The following is a 25299-nucleotide window of genomic DNA, read 5'->3' on the forward strand; positions in this document are numbered from 1 at the left end:
CCATGAGTTTTTATATTCATTTGTCTATTTTTCCAATAGATTTTATTGGCAAAGTTAAAATAGGAAAAAAAAATTCTTATGTCAAAACATTCCAAGGTTCTCAATTTAGAGAAATTTCACACCTACTTTGTCTGTTCTCAAATGATAGCTAATCTGATACTCAACTAATGACACTTCACAAAATAGGGCAGGGTAGCTGAAAATACCCCCTTTACAAATATTAACGGATACTAATTGAGTCCTCTTCTAGGGAAAACTCCTTTCCAAATATACCTTTAATATAGAGTCCCTTTTAGAATTAAAATTATATAGGTAGGCCTGAGACAAGTAGTAACAAATTATTTTTAAAACCTTTAAAAAATCATTTCCTCTAATTTTATATTTTAAGCTATTATCTAATCATTTCCAAACTCAATGATTGTTTGTACATTTATTCCAAAATTCTGAATTCTATTCCAGAAATCTTGTGTACACCATAACTATCCCTAACTATGGAATGACTCAGTTGCTGTTTTTTAATTCTATTTTTGCAACCAAATGCCAATTCAATCCAATTTGCCAAGGTCTAAACAGTTTCTCTTGTTACTGTCACAAGTTCAATTTACACCAATTCTCTTTAGTTTACTGACCTTATATCCTGACTTATTCATTAAAAATTGTTCTGAGAATAGTTTTTTTTTCAATTTTCTTCCTGTTCCAAAATCTTCCTTTTTCCTCAAATTTCATTCTTTCCCTAAAAACATTGCTGGCCTCTGCTTTTCTGTCCTAGTTCTGAGCTTCCATTTTGGAAAATACTTTCAAAGAAAGTGCATCAACATGGTTAAAGGCATTCCTCACAACTGACAAAGTTTATGGCAAAGCAAATCCAGCCTCTCCATGGATTTACATGATAAAACAGAGTTGGATTTTCAGACAAAAAGGATAGGCCAAGCTGAAAAGTGTTGGTGAGGAAGGGGAACTGTGATCATGCTGATCACTATGGTAAGTTACTATAAAATGGAGTTTTAAGTTTTAAGCTAATAAAACCTGTAGAGACACCAATAATTTGTTCCATATTTGGGGAGTTTCTGATTCTACACTAGTTGATACCCAAATTTTCTTCACTTCTTTCTTCAACTGGGTCTTTACATACTTACCTAGAAGGCCAATAGCTAAGCTAAGGAATATTTGTGTGCCTATGTAGAAATATATAAAAGTGACAAACTCAAAGGATTTTTAGTGGTAGTCAGTCTTAGGCAAAATGAGGAAGTCAAAAGTTCTGAGGTTTTCTCACTTCAGTTTACCCCCAATTCCATCATTCTAGTATCCCATCTTAGCTAGCTAGTTCTATCCCCTCCACTAAAAGTTGCCTTTTGTTGTTCTTAAATATTATCAGCATACTTTAAGCTGTTAGTTAAGCAGACATTCCCTAAAGAGGTATGGGCACTTTGATAAAAAAAAACTCCAGTTAATTGAAGGATTGAAAGAAATATCTTCTTCTCCTATTCCTTTTTAGCAGAAACACTAGAGATAGGTTAGATTCTCCAACTACTTGCCAAAAGGGTTTCCAAATGCTCATATTACTTTGGATTGCAAAGGTGTGAAAAAAAAATTAAGAATGATATCACATTTTAGAAGAGCTACTGGCCCTAATCTAATGATGTACTTGCAGTCTAAAATACTTAAAGTTCTAGGCTTTATGTTATATCAAATTACTTCCCTATTTCATTCTTATTTAAAATGCTTGAAATTCTTTATATAGTTTATTTAAAATAAGGGATCACTGAAAGCTACTCTCAAAAGTATTATTAATCTACTTTATTTCTAAGAGGTAGTTATAATGTTAAATTGGCAGTATTTGGCATTCTTAAAATTTTAAGAGTAATTTTTTAGATCTAAAAAGTAATCAGTGCCCCAGTATGCATGCCTTTTCCCAATAATTATTCAATAACTCTCAACACTTTTCATTACTAAATGAAGAACATTATATTTTAAAATAGCCTGACAAATATACTTATTGATGTCCACTTTCAACTGTCAACTAGTCCAAATTTGGCAATGTGGTTGAGATGAAGCAACAGTCTGCAGGTTTCCCACAAAATAAAAGCTGAATTTGAAGTCAAATGGAAACATTACTTCTATGTCTCATATACTCTACACATAAATGTATATTTGATATTAGTATTTGGAGAGCATTCTCTTAAGGGAAGGCACTCAATTCTTTTTTTGCCTCAAGTATTTTATAAAGAACTTAAAACACTTAAAACAAAAAAAAGTTTTTATGAGACTTTGGGAGAAGAACGTCTTCAATACATAAGGTTCTATAAATATGATAAATTAGCTGCACATTGTTGGGGACGATGTAAGAATGTCACTAGTTCTCCATATCAAGGAACATATAAAGGAAAATTCCATTTTGTAACCAAAGAAATCCTCAGGGACCATCGAAGTTCTGTAGGAATGAGAAAACCTGCTGATGCAAATCAATTCCCAGGACTCCTCTTTGGGAAAAAAAAGGCCATTTCTTGAGTCTTCATCCTCAATAATGTCAGTAACTCATCACACAGTTAAGAGTCACCACAGAGGCTATGTCACTGGATATGTTAGCATGAATAAACAAAGGTTTCTGGCAGGCTCCACGGATGACTAATTTTAAAATTACAACTTAAATTACTAAAAACAAAAACTAAAATAACTCAGAATGATAGCTGGTAGAAAGCAAGAATATTTAATATTCAGTGTTCAAGGATATGCACACTAGCAAATACACTCTCAAGACTTGATAAGCACTAATTCATAACTCATTATTAAACATTTACTCCAGAATTATAACCCAGGAGCACAAAGTTTACTCTGTAGACAATACTGTTCAAAATGCTCAAGAGGCATTTATTTGGTCTTTTTTTTTAACATATGGCAAAATGATTTGTCAGAAATATATTTATTCAGGGAAACAAAGATGTCAAAAAATTTTGAAATAATTTCCAACAAGTTATAGATAATTAGTATCCACATCCACAAAGATTTCTTAAGTGTGGTTTCATAATTAAAAAAAAAATGAATTTTCCACAAATTCTATCAAGTTAGTCAATATACTTAATTACTTTGATTTCCCTTAGTACAACAAATGAAAAATACATATGAATAATTTTAAAGTTTATGATATCATCTCTATTTATTCCAAGTGTATATCCAGGTCCAAGAGTCGAGTCTTCTTTTGAGTTGTCTGAATCTCTTTCTGTGAAATGTCCCAAGAGCACTGAAACCAGAATTTTTTATGTGTGTATATGCATACATACACATATACTGTATACACATACATACATACATACACACATACTCTGGAAAGTAGAGAGCCGTCTCAATGTCCATCAAAAATTCAATGGTAAGACTGTAAGAAAAAAAAGTGGGGAAGTGTCAAATTCTAGATTTTGTTCAAATTAGTATTCTCAGTAATACCATTTTGGGTGGTTCAAAAAAGTACGGGAATGGATTTGTTTTTTGACAATTAAGAAAATGAATAACATACCAAAGCTATTCAGAAAAAAAACAATGACAGGGATTTTACTTTCTTTTGGGTATGGTAGACTATTTCCCAAGGACTAAATTCTCTAGTGAGAAAAACACTACTGTGTGTGCATATAAAACATTCCCCGTATGAAGTCAATGAAAGGCAGTTTGGTGGGTTTGATGGCCAGGACCGTCTGTCACCTTGAAGTAAGGAAAATATGGGCTCCTCATCTCACACAAATAGCTTTATGACAAAGGATAAGTCACTTAGCCTCTAGGTGTCAATTGATAAGGAACTGAGTACAATTCCAAATAAAATTTCATCATCTACAGAAACCAGCACCTCTCTGAATTCTAATGCTTTCCCTCTTTTCATTATTTCCTATCTAACCTGTAAATAGCTTGTTTGTATGTATTTCCTAGTCAGATTGTGAGCTCACTGAGAGCAAGTACTGTCTTTTACCTCTTTATATCCTCTCAGCTCTTAGAATAGTGCCTGGCATATGGTAGGCAATTAATAAATGTTTATTGACTGACAGATGAAATCACAAATTTGGGCTTTACCTTCTTCCTGCCTCCAATGAAGCCCATGAGATTCAAAAGTTAAAACTATAGAGATGAGGCTATTTTAGCCTTGCTTCTGGCTAAATGCTTTTAATAAAAATTATTTAGATAGTTCAAAAGTTCATTTTCCTTTTAGTGAAACTACTAACAAAGAAAAGTAACACTTGCCCCAAGAGTTGGGTGTTTTAGACATGGAACCCTCACCTCCCTCTCCCAGTTCTGTAGTAGAGGGGAAATGATTCCAATCATAATATTGTCCCTCCTGCCTCTTCTCTCCCGATCCCAGTCTCACAAATATATCTAGAAGTCCTTAATAATGCCCACCTAAATATTTCATCAACAGCTGAAGAGAAAGTAATCTTTTAATTACCATGAAATATTAAGTTAAATACTCACATGGTGACCACCAGGCATTGGTGGAGCACCAGTAGGTCCAGAAGGCACTTGAAAAGGATTATTAGGAGTAAGATAGAGTCCTGGTGCAGGATATGATCCCATAGGTGCAGGGAATGGAGCTGGTGCTGGTGGTCCCCATGCTCCAGGTGGGACAGCTCCCCATGGAATAGGTGGTGCTGTCGTTGGTGCTTGGGGAGGAGTAGGATATGGCCCTGCAGATGGATATGGCATATTAGGTGTAGGATACTGCCCTCCCATTCCTGGTGTCCATGGTCCAGAAGACATGGATCCCCATGGCCCTAGGGGACCAGCTGTAGCTGGATCTGTAGGTGTACCATAAGGTCTTGGAAGCTCTGGAAAAGGCATATTTGGTGTAGGATATGGCCCTGTAGGGCCAGGACCTGGCACAGATGGAGTTGGATAAGGACCACCAGGTGGAGGACAAGATGGTCCAGAGGGAGGAAAGGGTGCGGGTGGTCCAGGGGGTGGTCCAGCAGGCACTGAGGGATATATTCCTGTGGGCGAAGGTCCAAAAGGCACACTGGAAGGTGATGCACTTGGTGGAAGTCCAGATGGCACAGAAGGTGGAGCACTTGGGTTATTCCAAGGATTGGAACCTGGCCAGCCCTGTGGTGGTTGACCAGGTTTTGTACCGCTCACAGAGGAATTTTTGGCAGGTGAATGTTCTGGTAGAGCATCTGCCAACTAGAAAACAAAGCAGAAATGTTTTTGCTATCTTTCTCAATAGAGATGACATCCCAATAGATAAATGCAATGATGAAAAAATCCCATCTACTAAAATTTTGTGTCTTCTAAAGCTATTTTATAGCTTTAGGAGCTATTTAGCTTAATGCAAGCAGAATTGTTTTAAAAAAATACAACCCACTACCATCATCCCATTAAAAATCAAAACAGGTACTTTTTCAAGTAAAAATTTCCCACAGAAACTTTAATAGATCTATTTAATAAAATGGAAGAATAAAATATCTTTTTGAAAATGCTTCTATGGTTCCAGTCATGTTTGTGTTCATTTTTTAAGGAAGTTTGATTATTCATTAAAATGATACAAAAGATAAATAAATTAACTTACTGAAAATTCATCAGACATTTTCCTGAAAAAGAAAAAAAGAAAAATATTTCAGGGATAATTCTTAGATAAGAAGTAGAACATTTATCAGAGATCAGTTTTATTTCATAAATGACTTGCTTATTTTAAGTTCATGTCCTTAAAATTTCAAGATAAGGTCTTTAAAAGTATGAAAATGAAACCTATTAAATTATAAACATTATAATTTGTATATTATTTCAAAACAACCAAGATGGTCTCCTTTGTAAAATCTTACAAAGGAGACTATCTTTATGGATTAGACAGTTGAGAGAGTTGGAAGGATGTGTAGAGGCTCTTCACTGTTGAGGTTGGTTGAAATGGCTTAGAAATTTCCTTCAAATTCAAAATGATCTTGTAATAGCTTATGTTTATCTAAGTATATTTACCTAATCATTCAAATTTCAAGGTATTTTTTACATTAAAATAAATGAATAAAATCATTCACAACCGATAAGACTTCCAGTAAAGACAACAAACTGAACAAGAGCAGAATCATCCAGGGCCCATTTAAATACTACAGAAAGATTTTTTATTAAGAGTAATATGCCTCAAAATGATCAAGAAATGCAGTGAAAAACTATTTGTATACCCATCAAATCCATGTTTGCAGCAGGGGTCAGCCAGAAGAAGCAAAGGGAATAAGCATTTATCAAGTGCCTTTTCCATGCCACATTTATAAATATCTCATTTGCTATTCACAATAACCCAGTGAGACAGAAACTGTTAGAAAAGGAACACAGGGGAGGCTAGGTGGCATAGTGGATAAAGCACAGGTCCTGGAGGTCCTGGAGTCAGGAGTACCGGGGTTCAAATCCACTGGTCTCAGACACTTAATAATTAGCTAGCTGTATGGCCTTGGGCAAGCCACTTAACCCCGTTTGCCTTGCAAAAACCTTTAAAAAAAAAAAGGAACACAGAAAACTTGGGGTGAAAGCAGTGCTTGGAAGTTTTCTACTAGAGAACACAACTTTATGAGGACACCTGTATAGTTTGCTGCACTGAGTATCAAGAAGTCAAAAAAATGAAGTCTCTAATGAGAAAGTCCTAACAGTCTGATACTCTGATGTGGAGACAGCGTAGTTTAGTGAGGTGGAAGGTGGAGAGTAGCTGTACTATCCTAGGGATGGACAAAATTTCAGGGAGTTGACCTGAGCCATGGAGAATCTGGAACAATTTGCCAGTACCCTGTGAGCTGTAGAACTCTGAGCCCAGAATCTAGTGGAAGAAATCTAGTGACAGAAATTCAGGTAATACAGATCAGTTTAATATTAGGTAACACAGATGAAGTTTAAGAGCTATCATTTTACAAACTGGACCCCAAAATCCTATCCAAAGGTTCAGGAGCATATGGTATCTTACCCCAATCTTACTCCAATTCAGGAAGGATGGAAATAGCAGTCAAAGAAATGTTTATAATTCTAAGACAAAAATTCAGGAGAAAAGAAAAACTTTATTAACTACAAGGAAGGTCTCAGATAAAAGAATGGAAGAAAGGAAATGAGATTTAAGTAAATAAATTATTATAAACCAAGTGAGAATTCTAGAATGAGAAGGAAAATAAAACTTAATACAACGGAGGCTAAAATTTACCAAGAAATAGATACTCTAAAAAATTAGAATGTACCAAACAACTCCAAAAACAACAACAAATACCAGAACAAAACTGTAAGACTGAAAAAAAGTTTTTTTAAAATAATGGTTTATTTCCTATAATGATCTGAAAACAGGTCAAGGGAGAAAGAATTTAAAAATCATTGAAGGGTGGGGCAGCTAGGTGGCACAATGGATAGAGCAAGGGCCCTGGAGTCAGAAGTACATGAGTTTACCTAGCTGAGTGGCCTGGGGCAAGCCATTTAACCCCATTGCCTTGCAAAAACCTTAAAAAAAAAACATTGAAGGGGAGTGATCTGTAAGCCAAGCCCAGTCACATAATGGAGGTAATTCAAGGCCTCTACAGGGGTTGAAGGTTATCAGTGACCCACCTATCCTCATATAGACCCTGCTGTAAGGTGAAGTCAGCCCTAAGCTGTAAGGTGAATGAGGTTTTTTTGAAGAAGGGACAAATAGTTTTTTAGACAGTGGAATAGCTGACAGTTCTGAGACCATTTAAACTACACATTTTGCTCAATTCTAAATAGCAATTTACTTGAGCCAAACGACAGGGTTATTAAACCCACAGTGATTTTTTTTTTATTTTTGCAAGGCAAAAGTTAAGTGACTTGCTCGAGGTCACACAGCTAGGTAATTAAGTGTCTGAGGCCGGTTTTGAACTCAGGTCCTCCTGACTCCAGGGCCAGTGCTCTATCTTCTGTGCCACCTAACTGCCCCATACTGATTATGTTGACAGCAGACCAAATGCCAAATTGCTAATGATTAAGGGATACAGATCCTGGGGGAGTTCTTGACTTGCAGCCATTATAACTGTAAGAATGATACAACATAATTCATAGCAGCCCTGTTTGTGGTGGCAAAAAATTGGAAATCAAATATATGTCCTTCAATTGGGGAATGGCTTAGCAAAATGTGGTATATGTATGTCATGGAACACTATACTGTTCTATTAGAAACCAGGAGGGATGGGAATTCAGGGAAGCCTGGAGGTATTTGAATGAACTGATGCTGAGTGAGATGAGCAGAACCAGAAAAACACTATACACCCTAACATGGGGGCGATGATCAACCTTGATGGACTAGCTCATTCCATCAGTGCAACTATCAGGGACAGTTTTGGGCTGTCTGCAAATGGAGGATAGCATCTATATCCAGATAAAGAGCCGTGGAGTTTTAGCAAAGTTCAAGGACTATTCCCTTTAATTTAGAAAAAAATACAGGTATCTTATTGTCTGATCTTGTTATCTCTTAGACTTTTTGCTTGTTCCTTAAGGATATGATTTCTCTCTCATCACACTCAATTTGGATCAATGTACAACATGGAAACAAAGTAAAGACTGACAGATTGCTTTCCGTGGGGTTAAGGGTAGGGAAGTAAGATTGGGGGGAAAAATTGCAAAACTCAAATAAAATCTTTAATAAAGAATGATACAACATAAATTTGCAGAGAAATTCCAGGATCCACAAACTTTTTTTCCTAGAATGAAATGCTATACCCCCAAAAGACCGTATTAGCTAATGTTAGAGAGGTGATCCCATCATCACATACCTCTAATACCATCAGAAAACAATTTCTTTTCCCAAACAATTTCCTTCAGCAGTGAAAATAACTCAGAAACAATACAAGCTTTGAGTATCCAGTGTAAGAGAAATTACACAAAGAAAATTCACCTTAAAAATCAATTCCTTCACAGAAACTATTTTGTGCCATGGTTGCAACTACATGATCCTGTGTCCTATTTGTAGGAAGCACTTAAGTCTTCACTTGACAAAGAGAACACCAAAGGCCATTTGGATGGAGCACTGGCCCTGGAGTCAGGAGTACCTGAGTTCAAATCCGGGCCTCAGGCACTAAAAATTACCTAGCTGTGTGGCCTTGGGCAAGCCACTTAACTCCATTTGCCTTGCAAAACAAAACAAAACCAAAAAAACTAAAAAAAAGTTATTTAACTGGGGCAATGGTAGACTTAGAAATGCAATTTTCATAAAAACAGTAAATATAAGAACCTTGCCAGAAATCCTAACCCATACTATCTAAATTTAAAGTTAGCACCTACATAGTGATTGTACTATGTCTGAATATCTTATTCCTGAATTGAATGATTTGATTTTTATACTTTTGAAATTTAAGCATTTCCTTTCATAATGAAATCAATTCTTTAAAGTTTTAGTTTAGATTTATGCTACCTTGTAATGGATATTGCAACATTCTCTCCCAAACTTGCCACCTACCACCAGTATATTTTAAAGTAAATGCAATGGAAACTGAATCTGAGGGCCATTTTTGGCATAGCATTGTTTCTTAGATGAAACTAGCTCCCCTCCTGGCCATATCAGAAGCCAGAGTTTTTGATTTTGCTTTCACCTGTGCCTCTAAGAAAAAAGGACAGTCAAAAAAAAGGGGGTAAAAGTTCTAGTGGCTTATAAGTACTTTTTTAGTGATACTCATTTTTCCTTTTTAAAAACAACTTTAGTAGAAGAGGCAGGCAAATGAGAACATAAATCAATGCAAAGTTCCCCTAATAAAAGTTTGATTTCTAAGATAATATACAGATAAATTTATATGAATAAGACCTACTCATTCCCTGAATGGAATTTTACATATTGATTTGTTGGACCAGTCTAAGTTCAGAGAATGGATACTTTAGTAAGGTTTAGTATGCTTGTATTGAGTGGTTCCCATTTTTTTTCCTTCTAGAAATCTCACTTAAGTTTTTAGATTTTTGATCAGTTTTAGATTTAGATTTTTTTTTTTTAGCTTTTTGCAAGGAATGGGGTTAAGTGGCTTGCCCAAGGTCACACAGTTAGGTAATGATTAAGTATCTGAGGCCCGGATTTGAACTCAGGTACTCCTGACTCCAGGGCCAGTGCTCTATCCACTGCGCCACCTAGCCACCCCTAGATTTAGATTTTTAAAAGTCTCATTTCCTTTCTTTCAAGATTTTGATAAATGGTCAGAGGATGTATGAACAGGCAGCTTTCTAAGGAAAAATTAAGTTATCAATACTCATGTAGGGAAAAAATGCTCCAAGTCACTAATAATCAAAGAAATGCAAACTGAAACAACTCTAAAGTCCTATCCCTCCCCCTTCCCCTCATAAGTAAAGATGACAAAACAAAAACAAAAACACCCCCAACTTAAGAATCTTTGAGAAAACTGGTTCAATCATTCTGAAAACCACTTTGGAACTACTTCTCTAAAGTTAATAAAAAGTGCATACCCTCTGAGACTCAGCAATATCACTACTTGATCTATACTCTAAGAGATTAAAGAAAAAAAGACTCGTGTGCAAAAATATAGTAGCTTTTTGTGGTGGCAAAGAACTGGTAACCAAAGAGATCTTCATCAATTGATGAAAGTAGTTGATCAAATTATAGTATATCAATGTAATAAAATGCAAGTGTGCTTTAATAAATAATGAAGAGAACGATTTCACAGAGAAGACTTGTATGAACTGATACAATTCATACAATACCAATATTATTTGTAAAGAAAACAACTTGAAAACTTAACAACTTTGATCAATGTGATAACCCACTATGATTCCAGAGGATTCATGGTATCTACCACCATTGAGGTATTGAACGTGGGATGCAAATGCATTTTTTTTTAGGCATGGCCTATATTGAAATTTATTTTATTTGACTAGTCATATTTTAAAAGTTGTATTTAGTAGCACTGTAAATCAATGAAGGAAACAAGAGCTTTTCTAGTATATTTTAGTAAAGTCTTTTCCTGTCATCTGACACAATTCTAGAAATGTCAGTGGCATTAGCACAAGAAAATAGAAAACAGTATCTATTACAGATACCCTGGATTGTTATAGCTATGGTCAAAGACTATGAAAAGGAACTTTTCAAAAACAAGAAATGCAAGATCAAAAAAACATAAAGCCGACAATATCATCATCACCATCTGAACTATTATTTAAGGAAGAAAACAATCAGTTGTGTGTGTGTGTGTGTGTATATACATTTGCTTTGACTTATCCATTTTTAGAAAACAAGCTTATTCTAGATCTGATGACAGAACCAAGGGAAAAAACTCCTTAAATTTCACCTTGTGCAAATTAATCCTTATATTCACTGATCAAGGGTCATTTTTAGGAATCAAAAAAGCTAAAGTGTCTTTAAGTGTCAGCTACCCCACCCCCCAATCAGAAAAAAGACAAAGTCTAAAAAAGACACATTTGTGACTTCATTCTAGATCTTAATGTTCTGATACTAACTAAAAAAAGTAGTTTTCCTTGACACAATTTTATTTGAATATATGAAGAATGATAGTAATAAAGTATGTAAAAGCATTTAATGATGACTCCAAAAACTTTTTGAAGTAACAATATTTCTCAGTATGTCTGAGATTCCCAGACTAGTTCTCATTCTGAGCAACCTGGAAAATGTAAAAGTACTCATTAAGGGGATTCTACACTTTCTTCGGCCTGAACTTTAAAAAGAGATATTATCCATAACTAGAAAGGAAAAAATATTAAGATCAACTATGCCAGTATTTAGATCCCTAAAATACAAATATCCATGCTGATTAAATATAATTCTATGCATATTAATATCACAGGGGACTTCAGATATCTCTCTAAAAAGCATACTTGTGGAACCACCAGAGAAAAAAATGATTTCCAAAAGCACCTGAGAATGGAAAATAGTAAACATTTATTCTAACTAAAATGTCAAGTTAACTTACAAATTTACCTTCAACCTGGGTAATGGGAAAATTGCTCTAACTCTACTCTGAAGACAGTCTAGATGGTGGTCATTATGCTTCAATATCATAAAAATTTAGGAAAAATGTGTATTTTCTCCAATTAGAATGTCAACACAAATCACAAACCACCAAACCTTGATCCAAAAAAGATACCAGAAGACCAATGATGAAATAAGCGTAGAATGAAAAAGGCATTTCAGGTGTGGAAAACATAGGGGATGTCTTGACTACAACAATTTATATTTTAAGGAAGGATTTTATGGGGGCTTACAAGGAGGGTGAGTCACCATAAAATCCTCCATATCCAAAAAGAAAAAACTGCAATGACACTTTAGAAAGATGATTAACACTTCTTCTAATACTCAATATATAAACTATAATATTAATAAACTCTAATTGCATGGAGATTGGACACAACAATCCAATCACCATTTCTTTTAATTTTCTAACAACATAACAAATATACTCATTTACTGATGGGTATTACAAAGTGTCACCATAACTGGTTTTCCTTTTGTCTTGGGGGCACATTGTTACAGGCTCTGAAAGCTGAAAGAAATCTCAGAAGTCATTTAAATGTTCATGGGGAAACAGAATCTACAAACCTATTGAAAACTAAAACATCAAATAATGTGCTAGGCAGGGACATACATATTCAAAATTGACAGTCCTTACCCTCAAAAACCTTATAGTTTATCGGTCATTTCAACAATTATCTTCCCGGACTCCACAAAGATCAATCAATAAGCATTTTTTAAATGCTATGTCCGGCGGCTAGGTGGCGCAGCAGATAGAGTACCGACCCTGGAGTCAGGAGTCCCCGAGTTCAAATTCGGCCTCAGACACTTAAATAATTACCTAACCCTCAAGGAGCTTATATTTTAATAGAGAAGACAATATGAAAATACTTAGGCACATACAAAGGTAAGGAGGCAGTACATTCCAGGCATGAGGAAGAATCTGTGCAAAGGCACAGAGAGAGATGGAATGCCATGTTCCAAAACCAGTATAACGGAATGGTAGAATGTGTAGAAATCAACTGTGATAGACTGGAAAAATATGAAGGGCCAGAGTTTAATATATCAAATAAAAGTTTGCATTTGATCCTGGAGGGAGACACTGGAAATCACTGAGCAAGGATGTGACATGATCAGACTAATACTTTAGAAAAGTCAACTTGGCAGCTTGAGGATGGATTTGAGTGGAGACTTAGAGAAAAAGCTAACATTAACAGTCTAGATGAGGTGATTAATGGTCTATTCTCCATGCTGGAATTGTAAAAATCTCTGGCCTTTTTTTAGAATCCTTAGGTTCTTTTTAGTTCAATTGAGGATGCATAAAGCTTTTCCAAATTCCTTTGTATGTATCCTCTGAACATACAATGTCTTTTTAGTAGACCAGGGCTTACTTTTAAAAGTTTTTATAGAAACAATAGACAATATATTTTGATTTATCATTTTAGTGAGTGCTCTGCAGTTTCTTGGCTTTGTTTACTCAGTTTCTGTAAAATGAAGGAACTGGACTAAACAGCAGCTCCACATTGGTAATATGAGTAGGCATTTAACATAAATCCACTGAATTGGTTTCATTAAACTGAATTATTTCAGTATTTTGATTGTGCTTTTACTATTTTAATTTCACATTTAATACATATTAAACGGTTTTAAATTGAACTTCCACAGTACAGTTAGTAATGTTACAATGAAAGCTCATGCTGATAGGGTTTATAATCTGAGGTCCATGAATGTATAAATTTTGATTAACCTAGTTCAATAAAATTGCTTTCCTTTGTAATTACATGTATTTTATGCATTTAAAGACAGTATTCTGAAAATGGGTCTTCAGGTTTCACGAAACTGTCAAAGTGCTACAAGAAACAAAAATGATTAAGAATTCCTTTCCTAGGAAAGGGAAGCAGTTTATGACCAAGGAAGAGATGGAGAACATCATTAAAAACAAACTAGATAATTTTGATCACATTGAATTGAGGAATGAATGGGTTTTGTATAGATTTTTTTTTTAGGTTTTTGCAAGGCAAATGTGGTTAAGTGGCTTGCCCAAGGCCACACAGCTAGGTAATTATTAAGTGTCTGAGGTCATATTTGAACTCAGGTACTCCTGACTCCAGGGCTGGTGCTCTATCCACTGCACCACCTAGCCGCCCCTGATTACATTAAATTAAAAAGCTTTTGCACAAACAAAACCACAGTAACAAGATAAAAAGAAATGTAGTAAATTGGTTAACAATTTTTACAATTAGTATTTCTGACAAAGGACTCATTTCTAAAATATATAGAGAACAGAGTCAAATTTATAAAAAAAAAAGCCATCTCAATTGACAAATGGTCAAAGGATATGCAGAGGCAATTTACAAATGAGGAAATAAAGCCATGTATAGTCATATGAAAAATTGCTCTAAATCACTACTGATTAAAGAAACGCAGATTAAAGCACCTCTGAAATACCACCTCGCACCTTAGACTGGCCAGAAAGGACAATGATCAATGTAGGAAGGGATATGGGAAATCTGGAACACTAAGGCATTGCTAGTGGAGCTGCAAACTGATCCAGCCATTCTGGAGAACAATTTGGAATTATGCCCAAAGGGTAATAAAACTATGCACACCCTTTGATTCAGCAATACCACTATGGGTCTATACCCAGAAAAGATCATGAAAAAGGGTAAAAACATTTGTACAAAAATATTCCTAACAGCTGTTTATGGTGGCAAAGAATTGGAAACTGAGTGAATGTTCATCAATTGGGAAATGGCTTAACAAACTGTGGTATGTGTATGCTATGGAATAATACTATTCCATTAGAAACCAGAGGGATGGGAATTCAGAGAAGCCTGGAAAGACTTGTATGGACTGACAATGAGTGAGATGAGTAGAACCAGAAGAACACTGTACACCCTAAAAAAATGACAACATGGGGTTGATCCTCAATATTATTGGACTTGCTCATTTCATCAGTGCAACAATCAGGGACAATTTTAGAGTATCTGCAAAGGAGAATACATCTGTTTCCAGAGAAAGAACTGCGGAGTTTAAACAAAGACCAAAGACTATTACTTTCAAGTTTAAACAATTGTCTTATGTACTATGTAATTTTGCTCTCTCTTATATTTTATTTTTTCCTTAAGGATGATTTCTCTCTCAACACATTCAATTTTGATCAATGTAAAGCATGGAAACAATGGAAAGACTATCATTCTGCCTTCTGTGGCAAGTGAGAGGAGGGAAGCTAGATTGGGAGAAAAATTGTAAAATTAAAAAAATAATTTTTTTTTAAAAGTTTACTTATTTGGGGGGGAAAAAAAGAATTCCTTTCCTGGGTTCAGTTAGGTGGTGTAGCAGATAGAGCACTAATCTGGAATAAAGGGAACATGAATTCAAATGTGGCCTCAGACATTTAATAATTACCTAGTTGTGTGACCTTGGGCAAGTCACTAAATCCCATTGCCTTGCAAAAAAAAAATTACTTTCCTCAGTCTAAAGACGCTTTTCAACACAAAAGTGCCATTCTAAGGCACTAGTCCTGAACCTTGGCAGCACTAAAACATTTCCCTTTAAAACAAAATTTGAGCTAAAATTTTGAAGGGTTTATAAAATGATCTAAAAAATTGTTACTGATACCAAGAAGCAAAAAAAACAAAAACCCACTTTCAGATCCATTTTTAAATCAAATTCTAACTAAAGTACAAAAATCATTAGTGAAATAGATGTGGGTTGTTTGCTAATAGTATTTTGTAATTATGAACGGTATCAGATGGGGTTCAAGTTTTTTTGTCCTTCATTTTCTTTCTTTCTTTTTTTAGATTTTTCAAGGCAATGGGGGTTAAGTGGCTTGCCCAAGGCCACACAGGGCTAGGTAATTATTAAGTGTCTGAGGTCGGATTTGAACCCAGGTACTCCCAAATCCAAGGCTGGTGCTCTATTCACTGCCTAGCTGACCCTGTCCTTTATTTTCAAAGAAAACCAGGATATCAGGGTGGTGATGTCATGACAAGCACACAATTGGATTTGAGTGAGGGGAATGCTGTGCTTAAGTCACCAGTCTCACTTTCTCCTCCAGAGTCACCTGGGTCCAGTGCCCAGATATGAATCAGGATGACTGGAGATGACCCTGGATGCGAGGCAATCAGGGATAAAGTCACACAGCTAGTAAGCGGCAAGTGTCTGAAGCCAGATTCAAACTCCCATCCTCCTGACTCCAAGGTCAATCCTCTATCTACTGGGCCACCAAGCTGCCCCTTAAATGGGGTAGTTCATCTCTGAAAGATGTCTTTACAATAATTGTTGCTGTTTTGCAAGGCAATGTGGTTAAGTGACTTGTCCAAAGTCACACAGCTAAATAACTATTAAATGTATGATTCCAAATTTGAACTCAGGTCCTCTTCAGGCCAGGGCAAGTGCTATATCCACTGCTATATAATAATTTTCAGTAGTCTAGGGGATGGTTTTCATTCATCACATTTCCATTAAAACATGAACTTTTTAATTCAACTTTTTCTCTTGTAAATATTTTTTATAATTTGTAAACAATTTTGTAAAAACTGGTAACATAAGATACATTATCCTTTGAGACTTGGATTTCCTAATAGTAGACAATTGTTGTCATGTTTGCATTGTTCCACATTGGAGCCAATGATGAAGTGGGTGGATGAAATTTGTTTTGTTGTCTGAGTTTAGGTTGTTTGGTTATTAACAGTTTTGCTTTCCTTTCTCTTTAGATTTCCTAATTTTGACCAAGTATTCACAATGACCAATGTCACCAAAATCTATAGAATGCAGACACCAATAACTTTAGTAGAGAACACAGACTGTAAATGTCATAAGAGTAAGCATTTACATAATTTTAAGATTTACAAAGTGTGAATAAATATTATTTCATTTTGTCCTTATAAATATCCTAGAAGTGCTATTATTATTCCCATTTCAGATGTGGAAACTGAGGCAGACAATAGTTAAGACATTTCCCAAGGTTCACAGTTATTGAGTATCTGAGTCTAGATTTTAATTGTTCTTCCTAATTTCAGATGAGCCAAATGTAAGACCTAAGTACTACTAGAAATTATTTTTCAGTCCCAATTCGACCTGCCTTGATACTAACTGTAAGCAGAAAGTTAAATATCATGACCTCTTTTAATCTCCTTCATACCTTTTATCCTTTGCAGAATCCCAGAATTCTGTGGGAAAATCTGGTTTAAACAGTTAAATTAATAAGAGAGGTTCCATAAAACCCCAAAATAATCACCAGCAGTACTTTTCAGACTATCAAAGAACAGGGAACAAGGTGCACCCTGAGTAAGGAATGGCTAAATTATGGTCCATGAATGCTATTGCCTTGTAAAAAAAAACGAATATAAAGAAGCAAAGGGAGGCACTATAAATTGATGTAAACAAAACTAGGAAAATAACATTAAAGACGATGGAAGGAATAACAAAGGAATTTGAATTGTATTAAATTATATAATCATCAAGTTTGGCCACAAAAAAGTAAGACTTGATTGATGTTAAGGACAGTTCTGCTCATTTTTCGTTTTTTTATTGTGTTGTAAAGGGGGGGAGAGTGGAAATACTGGTTTAAAAAAAAAGTAATCAATAAAAGTAAAATTAAATACCAACACTGAGATCCATCAGCCACACAAACTGATTCTTTTAAAGGCCACTGTTTAATAATGTTTAGTGTACGCCAAAAGTCTTTGTGTAGTTTCATCTCTTAATAGCTTAAAATTACATTAAGACTTTTGGTAAATCTTGTACATCAATGAAAATTTTAATCTGAAATTTATACCCAAAAGCCTTTGTGTAGCTTCATCCCTTAATAGCTTAAAATTACATTAAAACTTTTGGTAAATCTTGTACATCAATGAAATTTTTAATCCAAGATTTATATAGAAAGTTAAAAAGATCAATGATTAATTAAGCTAGTCGGCAAAACTGTAAATGTTAATCCATAAATTCGAGGATGATAGAGAAATGAATACAATACTGCTTTCACCTAGTCCTGAATAGTTTCTCAAATCGAGCGTATCAAAATAGTATGTTACTTCTTGATGGCAATGGGTTAAGTCATCTGAAGAGAACCTAAAAAGAATGTGCCAATTCAAAAGACGTTATTTTTTAAAAACTGCTTCCCAGAATGACTCCCTTTTTCTCTTTATAACCGAACAGAGAATCTGAGTGAGGGGGAAGAGTGCATACAAGGAAGGGCAAAAGGAAGGGATGGATAAAGGGGGAGCGTGATATGGAAAGCCCATCACTCGCCCCATCCCCAGTGGCAGCTGAAGAGGAACAAACAAAAGGTACCTGAGAGTAAGGAAAGGGAGAAGCGAGCGGACGGTGCTGGAGGGCGACCAGGCCCCAAACCCCAAGTATTCTGGAAAGGCGCGGGGGGAGGGGAAATTACCTGTTCAGGTCCTTCCGCCCAGACGTGTCTCTGACGTCACGAAGGCTAGCACGTCACCGCTCGTGACACCTCTCCCCCTCCCCCATCTCTGCCGCCCCCACCCCCACCCCCGCCCAGCCCCGAGCCGCCCGGCCCGCGGGAGCCGACCGAAGCGCCGTCACTGCCGCCCGGGGGCACAGGCCCCGCCGCGCCTCCCGCTCTCAGGGCGGGCAGCCCCCCCTCCCGAACCGCGGCCCCCGCGCCCCACCCCCCCCCCGAGCTACAAGGCGGCCTCACCAGACGGGATCGGACCCCAGACCGAGCGGTCGGAAGCGACGACGACTGGAAGGGGGCGCCGATGACGCGGGGGCCAAGAGAGAGGGCGCGAGGAAGCAGAGGGGGCAGCGGGCAGCGGCAGCGAGAACGGCGGCGGCGGCACCAGCGGCAGAGAGCACAAGGCTCCTCCTCCTCCAGCTCCTCCTCCTCCGCCTCCGCCTCGGCCGGAAGCGGAAGCCGTCGCTGCGGCGCCGCGCAGGCCCCGCCCCCTCCGCTTCCCCGAGCCCGTTCTCCCTCCCACCCTTTCCTCGGGGAGGCTAGGGAGGGGGCTGGGCACGAGGACTCGGGCCGTGCGGCGCTGCGGCCGCTTCCGCGCTTGGAGCCAGCGCGCGCGCCCGCGCCCGCGCCCGCGCCCGCGCCCCGCGCCACCTGAGCTTTTGGCGGGGCTCGGAGGATTTCTGCGCTCCGCCGTGGGTGGGGCTAGAAATTCCTGCCCTAATCGGGACACATCGCAAATCCAGACCAGGCTCTGCTAGAACCGGCTCCTACCGGCTTTTCGGAGAGCCATTGTTAACATTCTCAGGGAGCTACGCTAGAAACCAAGGCTACCAACTGGCTTCGCTATGCTGTTGGCCCGCCAGACTTAAGAAAGCTATAGAGAAAATCTTAATACTAATAAAGTGTGTCGGAAAGTTTTTTTTTTGAAAGCTAATTGAAAAGTTATCACCCATCACTGCAACCCCAAATCAGTTTAAGGGTCACGGTTATGTCCTAGTTCCCCTGAAATAAGAGTTTGAACAGATTTCCCTTACCCTTAATTAATTGCAAAGCGAACATATTGATCCCCAGAAGTTCAGCCCCTGCTCCCCCATTTGAAATTTGGAAGAGCTGGGTTGAAATCCTGCCTGGAACACTACCTGTGGCTATAAGGCATTAGCAAGTGGCTTAACCTCTGGGAGCTTCGGGTTCCACAGCTGTAAACTGAGAATAAATCCGACTTCAAATGAGAGAACATGTAAAGTGCTTTGCAAGCCTTAAAGTGCCAAATAGATATTTATTCTCTATCCACATTCAGGACTCTTTAAGCTATTTTTAGCAATATATAGCTGTTTTTATATCTAGCAATACTACCTATAGTTTAGCAAATTGGGTGTCTACATCAAAAATTCTTAAGATTCTTTTTACCTTTAAATTCTCTGAATTTTAATTTGCTCACCAGTAAGAGATTGTGCCCACATGTAAGAATCCTTTGTGGAGGTAATCCAAAAACAAACTTTCAGAAGATGGCATGGATACATATGCTCTGAGATGTGGTCCAGTACTTAGTCCCAGGGCCTGTGCCGCGTGATTGGCAAGATAAAAGGAGAAAAAGCAGATAGGAACTGTAAATCCATAGAGTTGGCAATCTCTTCTCCAGGCTCCAAGATAGATCTTTGGCTAGAATTATATTTACCACTCCTGCAAAACACAAATAAGTGTTGAAAGAAAATCTCAGAAATGCAAATTAAAACAACCACACCTATCAGACTGGCTAAAATGACAAAAAGGGAAACAGAACAATGTTGGAGAGATCAGGAGGATTGGGACATTGATGCATTGTTGATAAAAGTGTCAACTGATCCAACCATTCTAGAGAGGAACACACACTGGGAAGACAAGCCAGACCCACCCAGCACAAACTCCATTACCACTTTGGATAGAGTACTAGATCTGCAGTTAATAAGATCTCAGTACAAATTTGTTCTCACCTATTTACTACAGGGCTGTCCAAAATGCAGCATGAGCCATCAATTTTATGTGGCCACCTATGGGGTTACTAAATGGTTTTAGCTATCACAAAGACCTCACTAAAATGGAAAGTCAAAATATAGTATCTATTGTTTCAATACAAACTTTAAAAAATAAAGTTTTGATTTACTGTATGATACTTGGCAAGTCACTTAACTTCTTTCTGCCTCAGTTTCCTCATTTGTAAAATACAGATAATAGAATCTAAGATTATGTAAGGATAAAATGATAATTCAGTTATTTGTGAAACTTAAAGCATCAGATAATAATAGCAATTAGTATGATTATTTTTGGAGAGAGTAATAGTAAATAACCTGCAACCTATTTATTCAAGTGAAAGCAAACAGAAATAGTAAAAAATTCTACAGATTAAAATATACAATTGTACAGATCTCCTACTCCTGTCTTAAGTATCTTCATAGCCCTGCCCCTTGAAGTACAAGTATCTTCAGTGCCAAGGTGCTGCCAGGAGCCTGAAACAAAACTGCCTGGAGTCTTACTGCCAGTTGGGAGTCAAATTTGCCTAATGCAAATTTGCATCAAGAGAACTATCTATAAAGGAGTTCTTCACCTAGGAGTAAGAAAAGATCTCAGTTCACCTAGAAGAGAATGATCTCAGACAAGGGAGGTCTTATCTCAAAAGTCACCAAGTATTTAGCACATTACCTGTCATATAGTTGGCGATTAATAATTGTTTAGCACTAGAGATCAAGAAACCATGCTAGGATTGGTATCTCATGTCTACAGATTGGAAGTCTGCACACTGCTACTTAAATACATTTTCTCATAATCTCTAAGGAGGTCTTTTCTCCACATATGTCTCTAAGGCATGTCTAGAACCAACTCTACTTTTCAATCATCATTCTCTCAGCCAGATAGGAGTCATGTCTCCTACTGAAGCATGCAAAATCATGCCAGTCTTTTATGCAGAAGCTAGGTTACATGTAAAATGAGAGGAATGGACTAGATGGCCACTGAAGTCTCACCAGATCTAAAGGTATGATTCTATTGCAATAGGTGCTTTTCCCTCTCCCTCACCAGTATTTAAAGTCAATTCCCACCCACAGTCATATAGGAACTTTGGCAGTAGCTTCTAGCTGTGTATCACTTTGGTTGCTTGGTAGGAACAACTGATTATATTGGGAATCAACTGGGAAAAGAGGAGGAGGTTGCTGGCCCTTCATTTTGTTTTTGCTGCCCTCCCTGGTTTCAAATCCATAGAACAAGATGTCCCTTTCAGGATAAGCTTATCACTTTCAAACTCACTACCATGTTAACTCAATATTTTTTGACAAAACCTCCTTCTACCTCCTTATCTCTTCATTTGGAAGGTTTGAGAGCATAGTACCAAATACTTCCCAATGCCTTCCTTTATCATGCACTGCCTAGTTTCAATTTGACAGTACAAGATGTCCTCTTTGGGTACTTCCTGATGTCTTATCTTCCTTCCCATCATCCCAACTCCTCCCCTTGCCCCATCTTGTCTCCTTTATTATGCTGTCTCTCTCTCTCTCTCTCTCTCTCTCTCTCTCTCTCTCTCTCTCTCTCTCTCTCCCTCTCTCCCTCTCTCTCTCCCTCTCTCTCTCTTCAGATTATTACTCTCCAGATTACTCTTCAGATTATGACTCCTTGAGGGCAGAAACTATCATTTTATTAATATTCCCAGTGCTTAGCATTCTGTTTGGTACATAGTGAATACTTAATATTTACTGGACTAAATTATTGGTTGGATCTTATCTACCACCCTGTGATCTCACGGAGGATAGCCCTACCTAATCTGACATTATGTTGGCAGGAGCCACCACTTTCCACATGGAGAATGACTGTTAAATCAATGGAAACCCTGACTGCTTTATAGATTTATCTATTTATTTGGCATCAAATTTATGAACATTAAAAGGCCTGCAGATATTGTAGCAATGGCAGATGATGACTTCTTCCTCTATTCTTCCCCTTTCCAGATAACATGGAAACAATGAGGAGAAATTGCAAAACTAAGAGAAAGAGCAGAGCGATGTCAAGAAAATTGAGCAATTTTGGTAGGGCATTCTATATATGGACCCCCCACAAGGGGATCAAAAGCTAGCCTCACTTCCAGGAAATGGGTTCTTAAATATGAGGTTTGCTTGAAAGGTGTTCAAGAGAATTCAGAAGCCAATACCATTCTAGTTGGTTGGTTGGTTGGTCCTTTATTATCTTTTATTTATTTTTTTTCCACATTACTACAATAGTCATGTTGCAAAAGTAAACATAATCCCCGCTTCCACAAAAAAAAAAAAAGAGAAACATCGGGCGGCTAGGTGGTGCAGTGGATAGAGCACTGGCCCTGGAGTCATTGAGTACCTGAGTTCAAATCCGGCCTTTGACACTTAATAATTACCTAGCTGTGTGGCCTTGGGCAAGCCACTTAACCCCGTTTGCCTTGCAAAAATCAAAGAGAGAGAGAGAGAGAGAGAGAGAGAGAGAGAGAGAGAGAGAGAGAGAGAAACATCAAGAAAAATAAAGTGAGAGAGGGAAAAAAAAAGCATGCTTCAGTCTGTATTCAGATACCATCAGTTCTGTCTTGGGGATGGATAGCATTCTTTATCATAAGTCTATGAGAGAAATTGTTTTGATATTTTTTTCCTCACAGTTGCTATTGCTAGCTATATTTCCCTGTATACTATTCCTCCCCACCCCCATTTATTCTATTTTTTCTCCCTGTTCCTCAAGAGTGTGCTGTATCTGACTACCCTCTCCTACCATCTTCTCTCTTTTCTATCACCTACATCCCCCATCCCGTCCCGTCCCCTTTCTCCTATTCCTTTCCTGGCTGTGCCAGAGCAAACCGGCTTCAGACATCTAGGAACATCACCCAGGGCACCTAGTGCCTGGGTCCTTGGGCAGTTTCCAGACCTATCAGTCTAGGGATTGCAAAGAACAACTTGGAAGGTCAGTAGGAAAACTCAGTCACCTCAGTGTGAACTAGGAGACCAGGCCAGTGCCTAGTAAAACAGATTTCTATACCCAATTGAGTGTGTATATTATTTCTGCTCTGAACCATTTCCAATGAGAGTGAAGGCTCACTTATTCCCCTTCCCCTTTCACTCCATTGCAAAAACTTTTTCTTACCTCTTTTATAGAAAATAGTCCATCCTACCTCTCCTTTCCCTTGCTCCCAGTACATTACTTTCATGACCATTAACTCCATCTTTATAATATATTTATACTTTTATATTCAGCTCCTTCTTTTGCCTTATCTATATATGCTCCTTCTAACTGCTCTAATAAATGAGAAGGTTTGTATGAATTATCAGTGTTATCATCCCATGAAGGAATACACACAGTTCAACATCATTAAATCCCTCATAATTTGCCCTTCTTATTGACCCTCTTTATCTTTCACCTGAGGCCTGTACTTGAAGATCATTCTTTTCAGCTCTGGTTGTTTCAACAAGAAAGTTTAAGTGTTCAGTTTCTCTTTATTTCATAAGAAATAAAGAGAAAAAAATGTATTTCAGTCTGTATTCAACAGCTCTGTCTCTAGGATAGATTGCATTCTTTATCATAAGTCAATTAGAGGTTACTTCCATATTTTAGCACAGGTGCTGTTGCTGATTGTAATTCCCTCCTTTCATTCCTTCCCAATACCATTTATTATATTTTCTCTCTCCTTCCCTCTGTACCTCTTCAAAAGTGTGCTGTGAGGCAACCAAGTGATGCAGTGGACAGAGCACTGGCCCTGGGGCTAGGAGGCCCCAAGCCCAGAGACCCAGCAACCACCCAGCCCCTTGGTCCCAGACAGGCCACCTAATCCCACCACCTTGCAAAAAGTAAAAAAGGAATGTGTTATATCTGACTATCCTCTCCCATGATCTACCCTCTCCTCTACACCTACATCTCCTCTCCACTTCCCCTGGTCCCTTGCTCTCCTTTTTCCTCTAGATTTCTCTACCCTATTAAGTATGTATGTTGTTTCCTCTCTGAGTCATTTCTGATAAGAATGAATGTTCCCTCATTCTCCCTCACCTTCCCCCTTTCACACCATTGGAAAAGCTTTTTCTTGACTCTTTTACATGAAATATCTTAGTCCACTCTCTCTCTCATTACCTGTTCTCTCATTACATTCCCTTTTCATCCATTGACTCCATTTTTATGATATATTATAGCTTCATATTCAGCTCTCTCCTGTGTCTTGTCTACACATGCTCCCTCAAACTGCTCTAATAAATGAGAAGGTTCATATGAGTTATCAGTATCATCTTCCCATGCAGGAATACACGCAGTTCAATGTCATTAACTCCCTCATAATTTACCCTTCTTGTCCACTCTCTCTGTGCTTCACCTGTGTCCTCTACCTGAAGATCAAACTATCTATTCAGCTCTGGTCGTTTCAACAGGAACATTTGAAATTCCCATTTCATTGAAAGTCCATCTTTTCCCCGAGAGAGGATGTTCAGTTGTAAACCAAGCTCTTTTGCTTTCTGGAACACCATAGTCCAAGATCTATGAGCCCTTAATATAGATGCTGCTAAATCTTGTGTGATTCTGACTGTAGCTCCACTATATTTAAATTATTTCATTCTGGCTGCTTGTAATATTTTCTCTTTGACTTGGGAGTTCTGGAACTTGGCTATAATATTCCTGGGTTGTTTTTTTTTTTTGGATCTCTTTCAGGAGTAATTGGTGTATTCTCTCAATTTCTAATTTGCCCTCTGCTTCTAGAATATCAGGGCAACATTCCTGCAGAAATTCTTGAGGGGGTGGAACCCATATGGTGACAGGAGAAGAACCTCTATTAGGTGCTCTCTGTCTCTCTAATATTTCAAAACTTATAAAATAAGGATTCTAACTAAATCTTCAAGAGACAGAACCCACAGAGGGATCAAGTAGGGCAATTCTCCAGCCCAAGGGAACCTGGAAAACAGTGAAAAGGCTTGGTTCCTTGGGGTTAGGGGGCGGCTGCCAGAGTGAA

General features: G+C 37.7%; 1 protein-coding gene across 3 annotated transcripts; it reads right to left on the reverse strand.

Annotated features, from left to right (window-relative positions):
* Positions 1-3127: 3127 nt before the first annotated feature.
* On the reverse strand, positions 3128-18774 carry MAPK1IP1L (mitogen-activated protein kinase 1 interacting protein 1 like). Of its 3 annotated transcripts, XM_074213446.1 has the most exons (5): positions 18203-18363; positions 5540-5561; positions 4450-5154; positions 3320-3370; positions 3128-3238 (listed from the first exon to the last, which is right to left on the reverse strand). In XM_074213446.1, the coding sequence occupies exons 2-4, from the start codon at positions 5555-5557 to the stop codon at positions 3359-3361; spliced, it is 735 nt and encodes a 244-aa protein (XP_074069547.1). In that variant the 5' UTR covers positions 5558-5561; positions 18203-18363; the 3' UTR covers positions 3128-3238; positions 3320-3358. The 3 variants fall into 3 exon arrangements, with proteins under 3 accessions (XP_074069547.1, XP_074069548.1, XP_074069546.1); XM_074213447.1 differs by lacking the exon at positions 18203-18363 and adding an exon at positions 18579-18774 and having other exon boundaries at positions 3128-3370; XM_074213445.1 differs by having other exon boundaries at positions 3128-3370.
* Positions 18775-25299: the final 6525 nt, after the last annotated feature.

This window comes from Macrotis lagotis, chromosome 1 (assembly GCF_037893015.1).
Source record: "Macrotis lagotis isolate mMagLag1 chromosome 1, bilby.v1.9.chrom.fasta, whole genome shotgun sequence".
In the NCBI taxonomy this organism is placed as follows: domain Eukaryota; kingdom Metazoa; phylum Chordata; class Mammalia; order Peramelemorphia; family Peramelidae; genus Macrotis; species Macrotis lagotis.